The sequence below is a fragment of the Crotalus tigris genome, unplaced genomic scaffold (assembly GCF_016545835.1).
Source record: "Crotalus tigris isolate CLP2741 ecotype Arizona unplaced genomic scaffold, ASM1654583v1 scf7180000017771.5222438, whole genome shotgun sequence".
Classification (NCBI taxonomy): domain Eukaryota; kingdom Metazoa; phylum Chordata; class Lepidosauria; order Squamata; family Viperidae; genus Crotalus; species Crotalus tigris.
Window position 1 is genome coordinate 2,379,986 of NW_024096622.1, and position 20,962 is coordinate 2,400,947.

Below are 20,962 nucleotides of genomic sequence, written 5' to 3' on the forward strand. Positions count from 1 at the left end.
TATCATACACATTTTGTTAAAGCATAATATATATTATGTTTACATACTGTATTTTAATATGCAAAGTGTTTATTGGAATTTATGTAAATCATTTTAATAGTCCTGTCAAGTAGGCAGTATTATTTCTGCTTGGCAGGTACTGTGAGAGAGAGTAAGAAAACAGAGCCATTCTTGTTTGAAGCTAGTAAAAAATAATACAGGTAGTGCTCAACTTGCAACAGTTTGTTTATTGACCGTTTATTGACGGCACTGAAAAATGTGACTTATGACTATTTTTCACAATTACGTCTTTTGAAGCATCCCCATGATCATGTGATCAAAATTCAGTTGCTTGGCAACTGATTCATAACCTTTATGATCTTTGCTGTGTTTCAAGGTCATGGGATCACCTTTTGCGACCTTCTCACAAGCAAAGTCAATGGGGAAGCCGATTCACTAAACAACTGGGTTACTAACTTATCAATTGCAGTGATTCGTTTAACAACTATGGCAAGAAAGGTTGTAAAATGGGGCAAAACTCACTTAACAAATGTCTTAACAACAGAAATTTTGGGCTCAATTATGGTCATAAGTTGGGGACTATCTGTATCCAATGCTCTATATTAACTATGTTATCATTTTTTACACTGAAACTAGTCAGTTCTTAGGCATAACTAAGAGCCTTTTTTAAGCCTTTCGTTGAATTAAGGATGCTCTTTCTAAAATGATCTATATTGGGGATTTATAACCATTTTGATTGTCTGATTTAATCTAGTACATAATTGGGAATTTGGCTGGTATTAATCCGAAAGATTGCTTAACTCTTCCCAAAAATATGTGCGTAAAAATCTTGACAAATCTGTTATTGTATTAACTGAATTTGACTTTATGTACAATGTACGTGATAGTTTTTTATTTCTATTTGCATAGATTATGGAAGCACATAAGTCTTTGGAGAAACTCCAAGAAGTCATTACCTTGCATTCTGTAGAGCTCTCTGAGGTAAAGCATCTGGATTTTCAACTTAAAGCAGCTTTTATGACTATTAAAAGCAATATCTATAAACTTAAAGTTTGGGCAGATAAAATTCTTGCGGAATCAGTGCTTGGTAATGTGAATTTTTTTAAAGATTTGTATCTCAGATGTCGAATTATTGATACAGGTTCAGATAGCTCTTAATGAAGCTAAATTAAGTGAAGAAAAAGTGAAATCTGAACTGCATCGCATGCAAGAAGAAAATACGAGACTGAGGAAGAGTAAGGAGCAAGTGAGTTGTGCTTACTCAATTATTCCTAATAAATTACCTTTTTGAATATTCTAGCCTGTGTGTTAGGTTTGCTGATGACTTGAATGTTATATATTTCATTGAGAATACCAGTAATGCCATAAGGCAATTAAGAAAAGGTGAGCCTTGGATGGTAATTGAGACGTGTCGAGGAAGCAAACTATGGATATAGGGAAATGCTGTACAGACATTATGTCCAAGTAACTAAAGGCTATTGCAGTTGAGGGCAAGCCTCTGTGGAGAATTGCAGTTAAAGGAAGACATGGTTTTCTAATGCCAGCTTGATATTTCTTCGGAATTATATTTTAAGAATGCTTTTGCTGTCAAATACCCAAACTGGCCATTATATCCATTATTTTCCTCTGCTTAGTTTATTGTATGGTGTATTGTTTATATTCACAAATGTTAAACAAGTGCACATGAGTGTATGCACACCTTCAAATACGAGTGAAAGAAAAGCATTTCAAATCTGATTTTTGTTTTAAGCCATGTGAATATTTAGATGCCTGCAGTAGTTCACTGAGCACTTCATGTGAACCATGTAGGATTGTTTTGAAAGATACATTTTGATAAATTTTAACTTATATTTTTAGCTGCTGCAAGAAGCAGAGGGCTGGAGCGAAAGGCATGGTGAGCTCAGTGAACAGATAAAATTATATCAGAAGTCTCAGAAAGACACTGAAGAAGCACTTGCCTATAAAGAAAATGAAAATGAGGTAAATTCAGCCTAGCTATCCAGTAGTTTATTTATGATTGTATCATTATATATATATATATATATATATATATATATATATATATATATATATATATATATATATATATATATATATATATATATATATGTATATATATATCAATATTCTATTTCTTTTGGGTTTTTTTCTGCTTCTTTAGGTTTTGACAAACTGTATTATGCAGCTGAAACAACTTGATGCAGATTCTGAGTTAGAAGATAAGAAACAGGAAGGAAATGACCTGGCCAATGGAGAGATCTCAGGTATCTAAAACTCAGAAGATAGATTTCTTACGTGGTACTAGCACAAAGCCCAATTCTGAACAATAGTTAATTGAGCAATAGTTAAAATAATAGTGGAGCCTACCACTATATGAACAAATCTTATATTGATTATAGTGGTTTTAATTAAAGGGGAAAACATGTTTTGTCTCTCAAAACAATATAATTTCTGCCTTGACTTGAGTTCCTTACACTAACTGGCTCTGATAATCATCATTCCAAACAACCTTGGTTCAAAATAATGTTTACAAATTGTTAAACAACTATTTTTCTCTTTGACAAATATGACTGTAGAAATGATGATTCTTGGATAGTAGCATGGCTTATTCTCAGAATTCCAGATTTCCCTACCATCCCCAGAAGAATGAGGACTCAAATAGAGAGCATGTTGTATTAGCAATAGCACTTAGATTGTATCATATACTTTATTATATATTTAGTTTTTTTTATTATACTGTACTACCCTGGTCATAAGAACTTGGGGGGGCCTATAAAGATAAAAGCAAAATGATAATAAAATCACTAACAATTAATGAATTATTAGATAACTGCGCTTCTGACATTCTAGTTTGCAATATAATTTGCAAGATAACTAGCTGAATTTCTATTGCCATACTCCTTTCTTACCTTAGTAGCAATGTTTAATTTGTATGATGATTTTATATATGTGTGTGTTTGTGTGTATAATATGTGATATGTGTATATACATATATAAATATATGTATATAAAATAAATTATTGGATCAAAATGAAACTTTATAAGAAATTATCTGTGATCTCTCTTTTGAAAATATTATTTGCATGTTAAACACAATGAAATAATGTCTTTCTTTCCTTAGATTCCAGGAATGAAAAGATGAAGGCTCAGATTAAACAAATGATGGATGTTTCAAGGGTATACAACACATTGATTTACCTAATCAATATGACCCATGTTTATATTATAGCATAGTTCATCACTTCCTATTCATTAACCTTTTGCAGGTTAAAACAACATTATCTATCATTGAAGAAGAAAGAGATCACTTGCGTTCCAAACTAAATGATGAAGTAGCAGCAAGACATGAATTAGAAGGTGTGTTCAGCAAATAAGAGTTTAAAATTATCATTTTAAATAAAGTATTATGCTTCATTCTGGAGACAAACAATGTCTATCCTGATTTTAGATTTTGGTTTTACTTCTTAACAGTTCATAATTTTTTTATGACAATAGAAGTTATAGCTGTTAGGTTAGCTATCTCTTAGTTTTGACTTCATATCCAGTAACCCAGAAAAATGCAATTCTTACCGCAGAGCAGTTCTGAGTGAGCCTTGATTATTTGTTTCGGGTCCTGCATTTTGATTCCACAGAGGGAGTGCAAAAAATAGGGAGGGCAACAGATTGTCTATCTTCTTTTTTTTTCCAAATTCTAAGGTTTTCAAGTATTGCCCTGCCTGCTATCCTGAAACTAGAATGTATTCTGTGCCTTTGAGTCAGTTTTTGACACCTGGCAACTGCCTAGACTAGATTCTGCAGTTTCCTTGGCAAGGTTTTTCAGAAGTGGTTAGCTATTGCCTCCTTCCTAAGACTGAGAGTAGTAATTGGCCCAAGGTCACTCAGCTGGCTTTGTGCCTGAGGCAGGATTGGAATTCAACCTATTTCTAGCCTTATACCTTAATCACTATGCCAAACTGGTTCTTCAAACAAGAATATGGGCCTAGTAAAAAGAAGGGCTGTGCATAAGTCAATTTTATATTTTTGATCTACTTTTAAGATGTGTATATGTATATTCTGACTAATATAAGCCTCATGTTGCCTCTCTGTTCTCTTCCTCATTTCCCTGATCCATACTTCACTTCTGAGGACTGCTATCTTTTTTTAAAAAAAAATCTGCTCCTAAATGGCTTCATTCTTGGAATAGTGTTTTGTGTTGCTACATCAGACCACATAAAAAGTGTTAAAAGCTTATAAAGAATGAAGTAATACTATGTAATTTATTTTATTGCAGAGCAAATCAAGAAGCTGGAGCATGATTCATGTTCCACACAGACAGTAAAATCTCAGCTAGAAAGTGAATGTAAAATGCTCCACCAGAAAATAGAGATTCTCAATGAACTTTATCAGCAGAAAGAAATGGCACTTCAAAAGTAAGTATTTTTAAATCACCATAGGGACTATAATATAATATAATTAAACTGTGATTCCCTCAATCTAGCGATCAACTCCTAGCCTCTACTACAGCAATTTTCAACTGGTGGCATGAGTGATAATGTTAATGCATACCTGCTAGCAGTCCTGGAAAAATGGAGGCAACCTCACATGGCAATTGTTAAGAAAGCAAGCACACTCTCATATTTAAATATTTACTTATCCATTGAAAAACTTCTTTATGTTTGGTATCCTGCAGAATAAACTGTTTCTAAAATTAATACATTCAATAGAACGCTTACATATTCACATTACAAAAGGACAATTAGCAGTATCAAGAGAAAGGAAACCTAATGAAGTAGTAAGAAAGAATTGCTAGGTGTGCCTTCAAGATGTTTCATTAGGGAAATCGTATCCTGTATATGAAACCCAAAACTTGTCCATACCTTTATTATGTTTAAACAGGGTTGGGTTTTTTGGCTAGTGGGTTTCTTTAAGCACTGTGCTTTTACCATTTCTTCAGTGACAATCACAGCTCTGAAGTTTTGTTACAGAAGTTTCAGATTTCTAAAGTAAGATGAGGTGTTTTCTTTTTTTTTAAACAAGTTTTATTGGTTTTTTAATTTTTACATCAAAATGCTTAAGAAACAACGTGGTGGTAGGGGAATCAATCATCCAACAACAAATTCATACATATATAACTCAGGTTAATTCATCAAAAGTTCCCTCCCTATTTCCCTTGTATTAATATAACATATTCAAATTAATATGTTTCTGAATAGAATTCAATCAATCAAAGCAGTCATCAATAACATTTCATCTATAAAGATCCAAATCCTGTTTTAAGCGTTACTAATTTACTATTACCATATTCCATTTTAGCCTTAAATAAACATATTATTAACACTTCGGGTATCCCTTATTCCAACAATAACATTCTTGTTGTTTCCAGATATATTCTATTTCTTAATCTAATAAGTCATTTATTAATATCCTTTCTTCTCTTGTCACAAATCCCTCTTATTATTCTTCCATTATGAAATAGTTATCCTACCTAAATAAAAATATTATTCCAAGAAATACATTTCTACTCTATTTTAAATATATATTCTATCAATCAATCTATATCTATTAAAAAACCTTTTTAACCCATTAGGTAAAGTTTACATCCCCTCCAGGTAGTTATCACATCTAAAACAATTATTACAGAAGATATCTTCTTATTGAATTCACATATTTCATTAATTATTCAATCAATCAGGGTCTCTTCAGCCATTTTAATCCATTAAGTGAAATTTTAAGTCACATTTTTAAATCTAATTCTGGCTTTCTTTCTGTGCCAAACCAGTTTCCATCGTAAAGCATCTGTGTCATTAAATCTCAATATTTGGGTAGGGGTATTTATTGACACTTCAGTCTGGTCAAAGTTCTCTTCCCCTTTTTCCAATATCAGCTGAGTAGTGTAATCAATTGTATTCCATTTGTAATTACTAGTTGGTTATCCACATTGTCACGGTTTTCAGTAACTTGTGTCAGGATATCAATTCCTGTTGTTTTAGCCTCATCTGTGTTAATTGCTTCCTTTTCTGTTTCTTGACTTGTGGCATAATCAATTGGAGTCTGAAAGCCAGTTTGAAATTTTAGGGCAAAAGTTTTTCTAAAGTTGATTTGTTCAGTAGATTCCATGAACTGTTCCTTCTCTAGTGTTCCTTGGCCTATAGATTGATCTATTAGAATTTGAAATTCAATTTGTGGTTCTGAAATTTCATCTTTAATTTTTCTTCAAGATTTCATGTACTCCATAGCTTCCCAAAAAATTTCCAATATAAGGTCATAATCAAGCTGTGGGTAAACTTCCTCCATTTCAGTGGTGAAATAGTCTTTTAATCTTTTGGTGGAGGCTGTATTTGCTAAAAGTCAACAAGTATCCACCTCCACAATAGTAATCAAACTCACCACCCAGCTGTTACAAGTCCTTTATCTTTTCCCTTTTATTATCATTTGAAGGTCAAATCCATCTTCAAACACCAGAAGGAAATACACTTGCAATAACAATTTCTGCCACAAGATGACCTCAGTAGACTGTAAGATCCTTTTTTTTCCCCACTTACTAAAATTTTATCTCATTAGGAAAATAAAAAAAAAAGACAGGTATCTCCAGCATCATAAGTAAAGTAATAATAATGTTCTGTAATAGAATTTTTTCCAGGACCCCTAGGTATCCAAAAAGTTGAATAGTCAATAAAAGTTAGCTGTTTTATTTCTTTTGTTCCAGAGCTCTTTTTCCCAAGTAGACAGACACCGCTCTCTTAAAGCAGGGAAGTAGTTCAAAGGCTTTTTACAGGAAAGATAGTTAGGGCAAAGAGAGGAAAGGAAAGGTCTCACCAAGATCCTCCACGGTGGTTCTTTATCGCTTAGCTGTTCTTCTGACTTTTGGCTGGAGCGGCAAAGTGATCGGCCATTTTATTGGCCGATCTTTTCTCCGTCAGCCCTAAGGAGCTAGTTCGGACCGCGGAAGGAGCTGCCGCCCTTCTGCAGTCAGACGAGGGCCTCCTCAACGGTAGTCGCCCTTCCAGGGTGACTTTTCGACCCTATTGAGGGTCTACCTGTGGAGGGAAACGGCCGGCGAAGAGAGAAGTCTTTGCGCACGACTGCCTGCACCGCAACCCGGAACTGGAAGTTTTCTTAAGGGATGTATTGGCGTTTTAAATGAGCTTGGTTTCTCATGCTTATGTCCTTTTGCTGGAAAGTAAAGTGCCAGCATATTTGATAATACTAAATGGAGAAGAGCACGCTCTTACTCCTTCCTTAACAAGAGGCAGTGCTCTTGTATCTCTTTCTTCAAGATTACTTTGACCATCTTCCTACCGCCTCTCTTCAGGTTACTTGCTTTTTGGTATTAGCAGTTGAACATAACTTAATTGTATTTCATTATGCCACTTTTTATTTTGTCCTAGGAAATTGACACAAGAGGAGTATGAACGTCAAGAGAAAGAGCAAAAGCTCTCTGCTGCAGATGAAAAGGCAGTCCTGGCTGTTGAAGAAGTGAAAATCTACAAGTAATTCTGATATATAAATACGTCGACTTTTGATTTTGAGGGAAAGCATTGTGATTAGAAATAACTTTTCATCTTCTTTGACAGGCAGAGAATTCAGGAAATGGAGGAAGAATTGCAAAAAACAGAGCGGTCTTATAAAAATCAGGTCTGGAGTTATTTCAAGGCATTCTGAAAAAGAAAACTTTATATTATAAGGTGATCTGCAAATTAAAACATTTTTTCTTTCATATTTTAAGATTGCTGCTCATGAGAAGAAGGCCCATGACAATTGGGTAAGGCTGTGTTTTCTTTTAAGAACAGCATTTCAGCTTTGAATATTTTGTTGCATTACACTTATTTACTATAGCCTCTTGATATTCCTGAAAGCTGTTCTAGTAGGCTTTGATTTCAAGTGATATTTGACTAACAGTTTCTGATTTATGTACTTCTATCTTTTTTTACAGCTCATAGCACGTTCTGCAGAGAGGGCATTGGTTGAAGAAAAAAGGGAATCTGCCAGCTTGAGACAAAAGTAAGCATGTTTTATACATGTGATCACTGTTTCTAAGAGACAACATTAAGAGTTATTTTTTTAAGTGAGTGGATTGCATTAAGAATGTTGTTTTTTCTTATTAGAATAATAGAGGTGAATCAAAAAATAGCTTCCCTTCAGAGACCAATAATTGTGAAACCGACTGCAGGCCGGCCAGACCATCAGACTTTACCTCGCAGAGGTATAGTTGTTTCCCATGTCTTTAAACTTACCATTTTAGAAGAGGAAATAGATACTTTGCCATATTTCCTGTGTATTATTTCTATTTCATAACAGGTCCAATAAGTCGAGATGGCTCTTTTGGCCCCTCGCCTGTGAGTGGGGGAGCTCCTTCCCCACCACTGATGATGGAACCACCTGGACGACCTCCTTCTGCCAACCCAAGAGATGGATCAAGAGGTGAATTTAGTAAGCAATCTTTTTTTAATAATTATTCTGCAGCAAGAAATTAATATTTATCTATCTTCTAAACAAGCATACATAATTTAATATTTACTATTTATATATTTATCTTTTTACTATTAGTAAGCAGCCCAGAGTTGCCTTATCATTGAGATGGGCAGGATTTAAATTTAATAAATAAATAAATAAATTTCTCTGGGTTAACAATAGCACAGGTAGTCTTCATTTTAAAACTGCCACTGGGACAGAAAACTCACTCATTAAGTGACATAGTTAGTAAGTGGGAAAATGACATGCCTGCGACTGTGTTTACAATTTTATTTCAGCTTTCCTTTGTGGCATCAGAAGGATATGACCCTAAGCAGCTGGGTAAGCTGGCAGGGAAGGTTTCTGAAACTTAACTCATGAGAAAATCTTATAGTCCTTCTCTCTCACTCCCTCGCCCTTTGGAATGCTCCCCCAGAAGAAAATTGTATTTATATTCATTGGAGAGGAAGGGATTACAACAAAATAAGCAGCACACAAAGGGGAATACACATGGAAAAGAATGCACTACTGCGTTTTTCCAAAAATAAGACTTATCCTGAAAATAAGCCCCAGCTTGATTTTTATATGTGCGCCCAATATAAGCCCTACTGCAGAAATAAGCCCAAGGTTTGGGGTGAGGCACATGCGTAAAAATCAAGCTGGGGTGGGGGAGTGGAGCTGCCCCACGTGCCCTGCACCCGCTTACCTTAGGACTATGATAGCCAGGTCTCCCAAGCCCCAACACTTGTTGCACCGCTGCCTGAATTCTGTGGCCGCTTGCGGCCAAATGCCACATGGCATATTGTGCCACTGCCACAACTTGCTGTAGAAGACCATAAGGCTCGTTGCACTGCTGCTGCCGCTCGCAATTAGAAGCCACACAATGTATCACGCTAATTGCACCGCTGCTGCTGCTCGCAGCTGAAGGCCGCAGGGCTCATTCTGTCAATCTCCCTGCCGCCACTACTCGTGGCTGAAGGCCATGAGAACTATCTCACTGATCGTGCTGCTGCTGCTTGCAGAAGGAGGCCGCATGGCGATCGTGCCAGTCGCATGCCAGTGCCATCGATCGTGGCGGCAGCATGATCGGCATTCTGAGCCTCATAGCTTCCTGCCGCAAGTGGTGCCAGCGGCATAATCAGCACAACGAGCCATGTGGCCTTCTGTAAGAGGCGGCCGTGGCACATTGTGCCACGTGGCGTGAGACCGCAAGCAGCCACAGAAGAACTCAGGCAGTGGTGCAAGAGCTGTCTGGACGTGGGAGGCCTGGCTGCGGCAGTCCTAAGGTAAGCGGGTCAGACATCCCCTGAAAATAAGTCCTGGTGCCTCTTTTGGAGGCAAAAAAAATATAAGACCAGGTCTTATTTTCAGGGAAAGACGGGTAATGCCAGATATTTGTTTATCACCCAGACCAAGATCTTTAATATGCACATTGGTCACAAAGTTACTTTTCATCACTGTGATAACTGTGAACACGGACTGTCACTTGCACAGTGGGATTTGCTTTTTTTTTCTTTTCCCTTTATTCCTCTTGAGGATAACCCCACTCATTTGAAATAGACTTGGGTAATTTTGGTGGAAACAAACCTTGTTCCACCAATGATATTTGTTCAGTTGGATAGACCTGGTTAATATTTCTTTCATTTCTATTACTGTCGCTCTCCATTATGTTAACATCACCTTTGTATCTTGGAGGAGCTCATGTCTGGTTAACCCTCTGCGCTTCAGTTACTAAAGATTGCATTTTGGCAATGTCTATTTTTCACCATCTTAATCACCTGAAAAATATTAAACATTCTTCCCAGTAATCAAAAAGCTGCTCATCTTTGGCTTAGCACAACATATGGATCTACCCAGTGGTGGGATTCAAATATGTGAACAACCGGTTCTCTGTGTTCCGGAAGTTCTCCGGTTCTCTGCTTCCAGAAGTTCATTCTGGGCCTGAGCAACAAAAAATTAGCTACCGGTTCTGCCAAAGTGGTACGAACTGGCTGAATCCCACCACTGGATCTACCCAGTATGGCAGATGCTTTTCTTGAATTTTTAAATCCACTAACTAAATCAAGTGGTTCTTATGTTTCTACCTCAAGTTAAGTCAAGATAAGAACTAGGGAGGAAGTACTTAGAATCATTATAACTTTAAGAAAACCAAGCATGATAATTTTTTATTTGAATTTATGTGAGAAAGAAATTTGCCTACGAGTCTTCCAATGCTAAATCATAAAAGACCTTTATAGGAATACTTTGCTAAACCCTACTTGGGAAACTTCCTGCCCCAAAGTTTAGATTATTTCTCTGTCATAGTATGTCGATTAACTTATTGATTTTTAGTTCAGATCCTTTGCTTTTTGTTGCTAAACTTTATCAAGCACTTATGTACTAGTGCTGAATTCCTTTTATAACCCGTCATATGTTTTAATTTGAATATCTCTTGTATGAAAGGAAAAATACACACTTCTGTATATTTACTTAAATGTATACTCTACATTTTCTTTTTGATCTCAACTAGTGTGCATAATGCTGTCTTTTTTTTCATATAGCAATCTTATAAGTGATTTGGACAGAAAGATGATTAGCATAAAATCACTGCATTTTCAGAACTCATGTTGAATTCAAGCCTAATCTTTTCAATCCTAGACTAATACTTACTTCCTAAATCACACTAGTTTAAAAATAGATGTATCACTTTTTATAAGGCAGATATAAGATATAAAGAAACGTAGAGTGGACTCGTGTTTTCCAGGTTGCTTTGGACACCCTTTGTTATTTCTATAAGTTCAGTTAGCGTGAAGAATAGTCAGAATTGGGAGGTTGTTGTCTAAAGTATCTAGAGGGCACTGTATTGCATAGCCGTTAGTTGGCAAAATAATAATCTCTACCAAACTGCATTGTAATCCTTCAGATACTATGACTGATGGCCCTCCGGTCCAAAAAAGGCATTCCGAGCAATCAGGAAGGATATCTGCTCCAGGTAAGAATGGCAAGAGAGTCCATCTACATTTTGAAAGTGTAGCATCTTTTTTCAAGCAATATTAAATGTGTCATTTTCCCCCCCTCCTTCTAGACCTTGGTCCTCCTGTAACAACACTGATCAACTGTGGACCAAGAACATCTTCTCCTTCAACTGCAGTTGTTGATGGAATAGTAAGTGGAGGGGGGGTTGCTATTTCTTTGGGTGAACTGACATGCTGTACGGAATCTTTGTTTTGTTACCTTATATATGCCATATCATCCCTCACTTATGTATCAATTTCTATTTGTCTGTCACTCATCTTTACATTGCTGGGGGGAAAAAAGCAAAATCTTACCAAAGAGCTTGAAGTCCCCCATGTTTCTGCTGCCCCACCTTCCTCCAGTGAAGCAACTGCAGTGAGTACCAAGAGGCTGGGACTGGTGCCTTTCTCCTGCATTTGATGGGGAGGATGTAAAAAGCATGGTGCTTCATGACTCAGCATGAGAGATGCGGTGCAGAACTCACTCTGGGTTGCAGCTCTTTTTCTTGGCTTTGCATTTTGCTAAAGCTACATGCATTGTAACAGCATTTGGAAAAAAACATATTTTAGTTGCTTTAAGGAAAATATAATCCAGTTGCTTCATACATGGTGGCGCTTGACACCTAAGGCTTTTCTAACCCCTGAGGTCCTCTGATCATTTCCTTCTGTAGATGGTGTGGGATTTGCTGGTATTATAAAGGAATGCACTTAGAAGAGTGTCTAGTTCAGATCTGGAGGGCCATTTTGAGAATGCTTTTATAGGATAATACCTCTTGGATGCCTGAAGATGAGAATATTCCTGAAAAAAGAAAATTTCCATAAAACACAGTGAGCTAAATTTGGAAATTTGAGGTCTTTTCAGCAACAATATTTCTTAAAGTACTTTTAATCTATAGTTCTCTAATGTCATGAATAATGCCTTATAGACAACTAACACTGCAGTCTTCTACAGGTTAACCTTGGTTCTAAAGGCCCACCGCCTTTCCTGGGACCTCCCATGATGACATCCCCAGCAGTTGGGCCTTTGCCACCTCCTATTCGATTTGGACCACCACCCCGCCTGCCCTATGGACCTCGGCCTCTTCCTCTTCCTTTGGGTACGGACTGTATTGTACATTGTGCTTTTTTTCAGATTATTTAGCTTTATTGCTGAATACCTTTCATATCAGAGTTTGCTAAAAATGCACTTTAAAAGAAATTCCATTCTTAGTATTCCAAGAAATGTTATTTTGTACAGAATATGAAGTTGCGTTATATATGGAACTTGCAAGGGTTGGATGATAATAGTAATACCAATTTGAGTATTATAGGCTTCTTTGATGGCATGTTCAGTCTTGTGCTAAGTATAATTGATTTTTAGCAAAAAAAAAAAAAAGAGGAAAATGCTTGGGAGTGTTAAAAGGCTATAAAGAGCACCGATTCTTTATCCTTACAACTCAGAGATCTTTTGCAGCCTATTTTGAATATTTATGTGCAGCCATAAAGATTTAGAAGCATGCTTTCCTAAAATGAAAGTGATGACAAATGGTAACTTGATTTTGAACTGCCCAGTTTCATTTTTTTCCCCCCCCCTTTCAGTTCGTGGACCTCCTCTACCGCCACCTATTCCTAGAGATTATCCACCTGGTCCTCCATTTGGAATGCGAGATTTTCCTCCTGTTCCACTGCCACATCCTGAACAGAGAGGATATATCCGTGGGCCACCTCCTTTCCGGCCACCTCCCCCCAGAGATTATCCTCCAGGTCCACGACTACCTCCACCAGGTTTAAGGGATTATTCTCCTCCTGTTAGAGACTTGCCACCTACAAGGCCCAATGACTACCAAGAAAGCCCTCCCTGTTCTCAGTCTCCGTCTAGCTCACAAGACTCTGCACATCTTCCTGAACAGAAACCATGACTTCAGATTTCTGGACTGATTTTGATCACGTTTCATGGGGTGAGGATTTCAGTGGCTTCAGCAGGACTCTTCCTTCTAAATTTGGTTTCAGTGTAGCTTTCTTTTTCTTTCTTTCTTTTTTTTTACAAAAAATAATTTCTATAGTAATGTGCATTTTGATAACCTTTAAATCGGACTTGTTCATCCTCTTTGGATGTACTTAGAATGTTTCTGTGATAAGCCTGAAGCCTGCTTTTACAGCTGTGACCAACTCGCAGCTCTCAACGTGCAATATATAAGAAATACCTGTATAGTTAGTTTTTAAATAATGTAACCTATGTACAGTAAATGATGTTGTTAAATGATTTAAAAATTATAATCTGAACATTTCCTGTGGAAATAGCTTCAGTAAGAAATGCTACCATTCATATATAGCCTACAGTCACTGTAGACAAATGGTTTACATAAAGAGAGATTCCAACTCATACTTTTTAAAGCATCTGGCGTAAAAGTACCAGAAGAAACCTACATGCTATATTGGAAGGACAAATCTACTAATAAAGCAAGATTCTTTTTTTGCTATATACAAAATCATTTTTAATGGCTTAACAAGTTGAAAGTAGTTATAAAGAGTAAATATCCCAGAGTAAACATTGTTCCAATTCAGTGGATTCTGTAGTAAGGAAGAATCAAGTTTAAATATACACGACAGAGTCCTCTGCTGCTTTAGGAAACACTACATCAAATATATACAAAGTCTGTTAATTTCAGCATAATTTACAGTGAAGTGTAGCAATTAGTTTGCTGTTTTGTCCCAGCTAAAGGCTCAGGTAGAATTATGTCATTTTTATACGAAATAATTGGGCAATTTATTTTAAATAATTATTGAATCAAAGGATGCTGGAAACTGTTTTCTAACTTAAGAATACTTTTTCATTATATCTGTCTTTAAAAATTCCTATCCTGTTGTATAAGGGCAGATGCATTTTCTAGGAGTAGTATTGAATCATGCAGTGTGAAAGATAAGACAATCTTCATTTCACAGAATGTCTGAATCAAACCCTTTCTGCTTGTATGCTTCTTTTGATTTATACACACATCTATGTATAATGATGCATATACATCTGTGCCTGCATACATATACATATTCTACTTATATCTACTCATAATACTATTTCCAGATTGTATCAGTAGAAAAGATAGCCTAACTACAATTCAAAAACTAATTGTAAGTCCACCTACTCAGTGATAAAACCTACAGTGGAGAAATTTTCAGGTGACAATTCTGTTAAGAGCTAAATGTTGTTGGAAGCTTGGAACAGAGCCCAAAGTATACATGCCTTTTTCTCAACCAGCAACTGCCAAGACAAGTGATGGTTTATAGACAGTAAGCCAAGAAATGCAAATTGTTAGTCCTTATAGAATTACGCTATGGGATTTTTTAGCCTAAGAAAGACTAAACCATGATTTGAAGATTAAGCAGAAGTTCAACAGACATTATTTATCTTGAAACAAAACTTTCACTTCCTTTTTAATGCAATGGTAATTGAGTATATCGAATAATCTTGAAAGGGCCCTTCTAGAACAGAGCATCTCTTCCTTGAATATAGATATTCTGCCCTGTAACTTAAGAATGTTGACTTTTGAAAGATTTCTTAGAACTTCCTAATTTAATAGAAAGGCTTGATTATTTTGTAAGGTGGCATTTTATCTTTGGAAATGCATTATTACTATTGCAGGCACTTTGAGATATTGAAATAAATATGGAATGAAATAGCTATGCAAATTTTCATATACACATGTATTTGAGTCAGGAGTATCAGAAGAAAAACACTAACATTTTTTTTTCTGATAGCACTTTCTCCCCCTCTCTTGCCTCTATTTTTAGATTTGGTTTCATATTTTCTTTCATACATAGAGGAAGACACAATAGGATAAGGTATTCTTGATTTGATATTAGGATATTCAGGGAAAGTGACCACATAAAGTTGGGGAGAGTTGATTTTAAGAGAAACAAATGCTGGTGTATAATTGTATAATTGTGTATCTCTAACTCAGAAATCAATGGAAAAAGAACTTGAGACAGTGGGAGTTAACATCAATGAAGCCCTGCCAGAGAAGGCCATTAGCACATCTGATACAACATTTGAGAAATTCACAAGCCCAAACTGAAGGCCATCAGCCTTCTGCTATCATATTGGCTACCAATCAGGATGTTGAGCATGCTGTTTGTGGCTTAGGAAATAATATACGGCTATTAGTGTTGTAGCCCTCATGATCCTTCATGAGTTTAGGCAATCCCCTTTTAAAACCATTGAAATTACCTGCAATTACTATAACTGTAACAAGGGAATTTACAGAGTGTGGAAAAAATGTTTTATGTCATTTCTGAATTTCCTTGAATTTAGTTTCATTGGATGTCTTTGAATTCTAGCATTGTTAGAGAAATGACCTTGTGTCTCCACACTATCTATGCAGTGTTTCTCAACCTTGACAACTTTAAAATGTATGGACTTCCCTAGCCAGTAATATCTGAGCATCTCAAAGTTGCCAAGGTTCAAAAATTCTGGGAGTTGAAGTCCAGGCATCTTAAAGTTGCCAGGGTTAAAAAACTATTGACCCTCCCTATGTCTTCCCTTTATTCCAAGTGGAAGAGTCTTACACTCTGCAGTCTATTCTTGTGGGGAGTTGCTATAGTTCCCTAACGACTACTATGTATGCTTCATTTTGTAACAAAAGTTTTATACAAAAATATGGTTTCACCATAGATATTTTTTAAGGGCATCATTATATTTGCAAGTTTTAATTACAATTTTATTTTATTTTTATTTATTTTTCAATTCCCTTTTAATTCAAAGTATAGATTTTTAAAAACAGCAGCTGCCAATTTTCGTCTACCGGTAGCTTAATAATAATAATAATAATAATAATAATAATAATAATAATAATAATAATAATAATAATAATAATAATAATAATAATAGACATGACCGAGTTGCTAAATTAATCCACTGGGCATTGTGTAAAAAATACAACTTGCCTGTGTCTGAAAAGTCATGGGAACATAGGGTGGAAGAAGTTGTTGAGAATGAGAGGGTGAAGATTTTGTGAGACTTTTGAATACGGACAGATCGCCATTTGGAACACAATACGCCTGATATCACAGTTGTAGAGAAATGAAGCGTACAGCTGATTGATATCGCTGTACCAGGAGATGCCAGAGTCAAAGAAAAAGAACTGGAAAAAATTATGAAATATTGCGACCTGGCCATCAAAACTGCGCGATTATGGATGAAACGCGTAACAGTGGTACCCATTGTCCTTGGGGCACTGGGAACTATGTCCCAAAACTTTGCAAGAAACTGCAGCTTCCTGAAATAATTCCAGCAATATTACAAAAAACTGCACTACTCGGAACATCTTATATTTTAAGGAGATACCTGGTTGACACTTAGGATGCTGGTAGCAACCCGTGTCAACCATCAGCGCCAGCCAATTTGAATGTTCAGTTGACTGAGGTTCATATTGAATGAATAAAAGATAATAAAGTTGGAAGGGACCTTGAAGGTCATCTAGTCCAACCCCCTGCTCAGGCAGGAAACCCTATATCATTTCAGACAAATGGCTGTCCAGTCTCTTCTTAAAAACTTCCAGTGTTGGAGCATTCACAACTTCTGGAGGTAGGTTGTTCCACTGGTTAATTGTTCTAACTGTCAGGAAGTTTCTCCTTAGTTCTAGGTTACTTCTCTCCTTGATTAGTTTCCACCCGTTGCTTCTTGTGCTGCCTTCAGGTGCTTTGGAGAATAGCTTGACTCCCTCTTCTTTGTGGCAACCCCTGAGATATTGGAACACTGCTATCATGTCACCCCTCATCCTTCTCTTCATTAAACTAGACATACCCAATTCCAGCAACCGTTCCTTATACTACGTATGTTTTAGCCTCCAGTCCCCTAATTATCTTTGTTGTTCTTCTCTGTACTCTAGAAATCTAGAGTCCCAACATCTTTTTTACATTGTGGTGACCAAAACTGGATGTAATATTCCAAGTGTGGCCTAACAAGGCATTGTAAAGTGGTATTAACACTTCACGTGATCTTGATTCTATTCCTCCGTTAATGCAGCCTAGCATTGTGTCAACTTTTTTAGCAGCTGCAGCACACTGCTGGCTCATATATAAGTGATTGTCCACTAGGACTCCAAGATCCCTCTCACAGTTATTACTATTGAGTGAGGTACCACCTATATTATACCTGTACATTTGGTTTTTCTTGCCTAAATGTAGAACCTTACTTTTTTCACCATTGAATTTCATTTTGTTAGATAGCACCCAGTGTTCAAGTCTGTCCAGATCCTCCTGTATCTTAAGCCTATCTTCTGGAGTGTTGGCTATTCCTGCCAGCTTGATGTCGTCTGCAAATTTGATGAGTTCCCCATCTATCCCCTCGTCCAAATCGTTGATGAAGATGTTGAAGAGCACTGGGCCTAGAACAGAGCCCTGGGGTACCCCACTACACACTTCCATGTAGATGCAGTTCCATTGAGGACCACACACTGAATAGGGCTGGTCAGCCAGCTACAAATCCATCTGGTGGTGATGCTGTCTAACCCACCTACAGCTGTTCGCTATAACTCCAGGATCCTTTCTCTGGTCCGGACTCTGCTACCTGAGATCTTTCAAATGCATATTTGCAAATGAAGGTTAATGGTACATAACTTGATTTTACTATTTTGAAGCTCATTTGCCCAATTTGGAGCTCTTTTAGTGCTTTTTACAATCCATTTTGGATTGTACCATCCTGAATAGCTGATACCATCAACAAATGTGCCCACTTCACTGATAAGCCTTAACTCCAATTCATCTATATATATACTGAAGTTGAATACTTAATGTCACAGAGCCCCCAAACAAACCAGAATAAAAGCAGTAAAATAAAGTATAGTAAAATAAGAAAAGAACGTGAACAGAGAGTAGAAGTAAGATACCGTAAAATCAGGTAAGAATGATACAGAACTCCAAAATTACAAAATACTCTTTTCTACACAGAATACCCCTAAATCAATCCAGAATTCATTTTCTATTAGCAAAGCACACATTTTGAAGGCTGCAAATGCAAACTTAGCAATGGCTTATTTTATCTGGGGTCTTTGTTTACCAGAAGGTGATTTATTGCAAATTCTGCTCATCCAGAAAATTACTAACAATGAAAGACACTAAGAATTCATTATGCATATCTCTACAGAAGTCATAAGAAGTTAACACATGGCCCACAGATGCAGTATTTCTAGATAGGCAGGGACAAGTCCTTGGGTTTTCTGAAAGTTGCCCTTCAATGTAGTTGTTGGTGGGATATCAAAGAGCCTCATTTATAATCTAGTTAAAATGTTGATCTGATTGAAAGTAAAATTTACTATCCCTCAACTGCATTCTATGTAGTGCTTTGTATTCCATTGCAATTCTCTTATCTTTTTGTCTAAAAACAGCCGTGGCCTGTTTTTGTCCCAGCAACAATAGTGCCTCTGACATAAAACCAGTCTCAGAACTGTCTCCAATGTCTTTTTCTTTTTCCAGATGGAATGAAAGTTTTTTTAGCAAGATCAAAATGTCAAACGTTTAAGTTAATGGAGATCATTCTTTTGCCAGTATATGAAAATTCTTAACCACCCTTTTGTCTGAAGCCTCCATTAGGGATACATATTGCTACTTGGAACAACTTCCATAAGTAATTAAGTTTTTTCTCTTACAAGTTTAGTGTAATTGATTCCTGGTAACAGACACATAGCACTGTTGGAATTAACCAACTGCCTTTAAGAAAAGAAAAAGGGTTGCTGCTGAGTTCTGAGTATTCAACAAAATTTGGGTGGTATTATCACCCACATGATCACCTCACTTAACAACCACATTTTCTGCTTCCTGCATTGTGGTCATTAATCGGAACATAGGGTGCCGAAGGGGTGGGGGAGGCCCTGTGAGGCCTAACACAGGCCCAGACTTGCCCTGCAGCACCTCCCCAGCTTACCTGTGACTTGCCCAGGCCTACCTCACCAATGCAATACCCTGTGCTCTGGGGTCCCACAGGCGTTTGGCCTGCTTCCTGACTTGCTACATCCCATACCCTCCCGGTTTGGGGGGGGGGTGAGAATAGACAGGAAAAACTGCTGCTGCATCCCAGTCATAAGATGGAAAAATTGACAAGTGCCCAATTTTGTTTATGTGACTGTGGGGTACTTCAGTGGTCATAACTTCAGGCACGGGTCTTAAGTCCTTTTATCAAGTGCCACAAAATGTTTGTTGAATGAATAGTCATAAGTCAAGGACTACCTGTATTTTAAGTGGGTGAAATCCAAAAGCCCTTTCAGAGTTGTGATCAGTTTGACCAACCTCTGCAATTAGGGCAAGAGTTTGTTCTACTATTGTTAAACATTGGATTTCTCTCATCTTAGCCTTTTCACCTATGTGAAGATGGCCTATTCTATTTATGATGTGAGTACGTATTTATTAATACAGTTTGCTAGACAAAAGCTAGCATAATTACATTGTCCATTTTTAAATGAACTAACAGTGTCTCTAATGGTGGGAAATCACTTTTTGGAAGTTATCTAAAGTTACTAAGAGGATATTTTATTGCAAAACTAGGCCACAATGATCTGACCCTTTATCTAAAGTTACTTTAGATAAAGGGTCAGATCATTGTGGCCTAGTTTTGCAATAAAATATCCTCTTAGAACAGTGGTTCTCAACCTTTTTAATGCCACGACCCCCAACCAGTCGTAAGTTGAGGACTACCCAACTGGTCGTAAGTCGAGGACTTTCCCTGCCCAGGAGCACCGTGCATGCGTGGTGCCGCCCTCTGCGCCGGCCGAGGCGTAGCTGGCAAGCGGCAGAGACGGCGCAGGCCGACCACCAGCTGGGCCACCAGCTGGCCCAGCCCAAGGGAGGTAAGGCACCCGCCGGGCCCCACGCGTGCCAGCAACCCTCCCTGCACCCGCTGGCCTCCCACCTCCCACCCCTGGCCCTCTTTTATTTACATTTTTAGTAGTTGCTCAGCAGGGAGGGGTGGAAACTTCCAGACAGCTCGCCTTCGCTGCAGACAACTTGCAGCACCGTTTGCAGACTGGGGCTTTTGGCGGGCTCAGCAGGGCAGAGACAGCCTGGACAACTCCTATTGGCTTTTGAAAGCCAATAGAATTAGACTCTATTCAAGAGAGTCTATTCTATTGGCTTTCAAAAGCCAATAGAATAAAAGGGAGTAGCACAGCTAAGGAAAAGGGGAAAAAATGGCGGACTGCGTTGTTTGGCGACCCCCGTGAAATGGTCGTTCGACCCCAAATGGGGTCCCGACCCACAGGTTGAGAACCGCTGTCTTAGAATAACCTAAGATTGAGGATGATTGGTTATCACTTCACCATATAATTTTCTAAGCTTTACCACATTAGTTTGCTTTGAGAGTTTATCCTTTGTTTTGATAAGAACTCAACAGAACAGTGATTGAGTCAATCTCTGTCAAATCATTGTGCTATAAAGGCATTGTCAATTCTCATTGACCACATAAATAGATTACTCTTAGTGAAGTTAGGTAAACGTGTATCAGCAAAAAAGAATAAGATGGCCAACCTCAAACTTGATCAACTTCCTGGCAAAGCATCTATATTCACTCAGCGAAG

At 37.4% G+C, this 20,962-nt stretch overlaps 1 protein-coding gene across 3 annotated transcripts in view; it reads left to right on the forward strand.

The window, feature by feature from the left end:
- Window positions 1-15,080, forward strand: part of MIA3 (MIA SH3 domain ER export factor 3) — a 32,669-nt gene extending 17,589 nt beyond the window's left edge. Inside the window, exons 12-29 of one of the 3 annotated variants that reach the window (XM_039341644.1) lie at window positions 910-981; window positions 1,142-1,246; window positions 1,858-1,980; window positions 2,162-2,264; window positions 3,122-3,177; window positions 3,267-3,357; window positions 4,271-4,409; window positions 7,368-7,469; window positions 7,554-7,614; window positions 7,706-7,741; window positions 7,913-7,980; window positions 8,085-8,182; window positions 8,278-8,400; window positions 11,333-11,401; window positions 11,495-11,574; window positions 11,728-11,799; window positions 12,376-12,520; window positions 13,002-13,321. In XM_039341644.1, the coding sequence (XP_039197578.1) occupies window positions 910-981; window positions 1,142-1,246; window positions 1,858-1,980; window positions 2,162-2,264; window positions 3,122-3,177; window positions 3,267-3,357; window positions 4,271-4,409; window positions 7,368-7,469; window positions 7,554-7,614; window positions 7,706-7,741; window positions 7,913-7,980; window positions 8,085-8,182; window positions 8,278-8,400; window positions 11,333-11,401; window positions 11,495-11,574; window positions 11,728-11,799; window positions 12,376-12,520; window positions 13,002-13,321 (1,863 nt within the window). Of the gene's footprint in view, window positions 1-909; window positions 982-1,141; window positions 1,247-1,857; window positions 1,981-2,161; window positions 2,265-3,121; window positions 3,178-3,266; window positions 3,358-4,270; window positions 4,410-7,367; window positions 7,470-7,553; window positions 7,615-7,705; window positions 7,742-7,912; window positions 7,981-8,084; window positions 8,183-8,277; window positions 8,410-11,332; window positions 11,402-11,494; window positions 11,575-11,727; window positions 11,800-12,375; window positions 12,521-13,001 lie in introns of all 3 variants that reach the window. The other 2 variants (XM_039341643.1, XM_039341646.1) reach the window with 2 other exon arrangements.
- The last annotated feature ends 5,882 nt before the right edge of the window (window positions 15,081-20,962 follow it).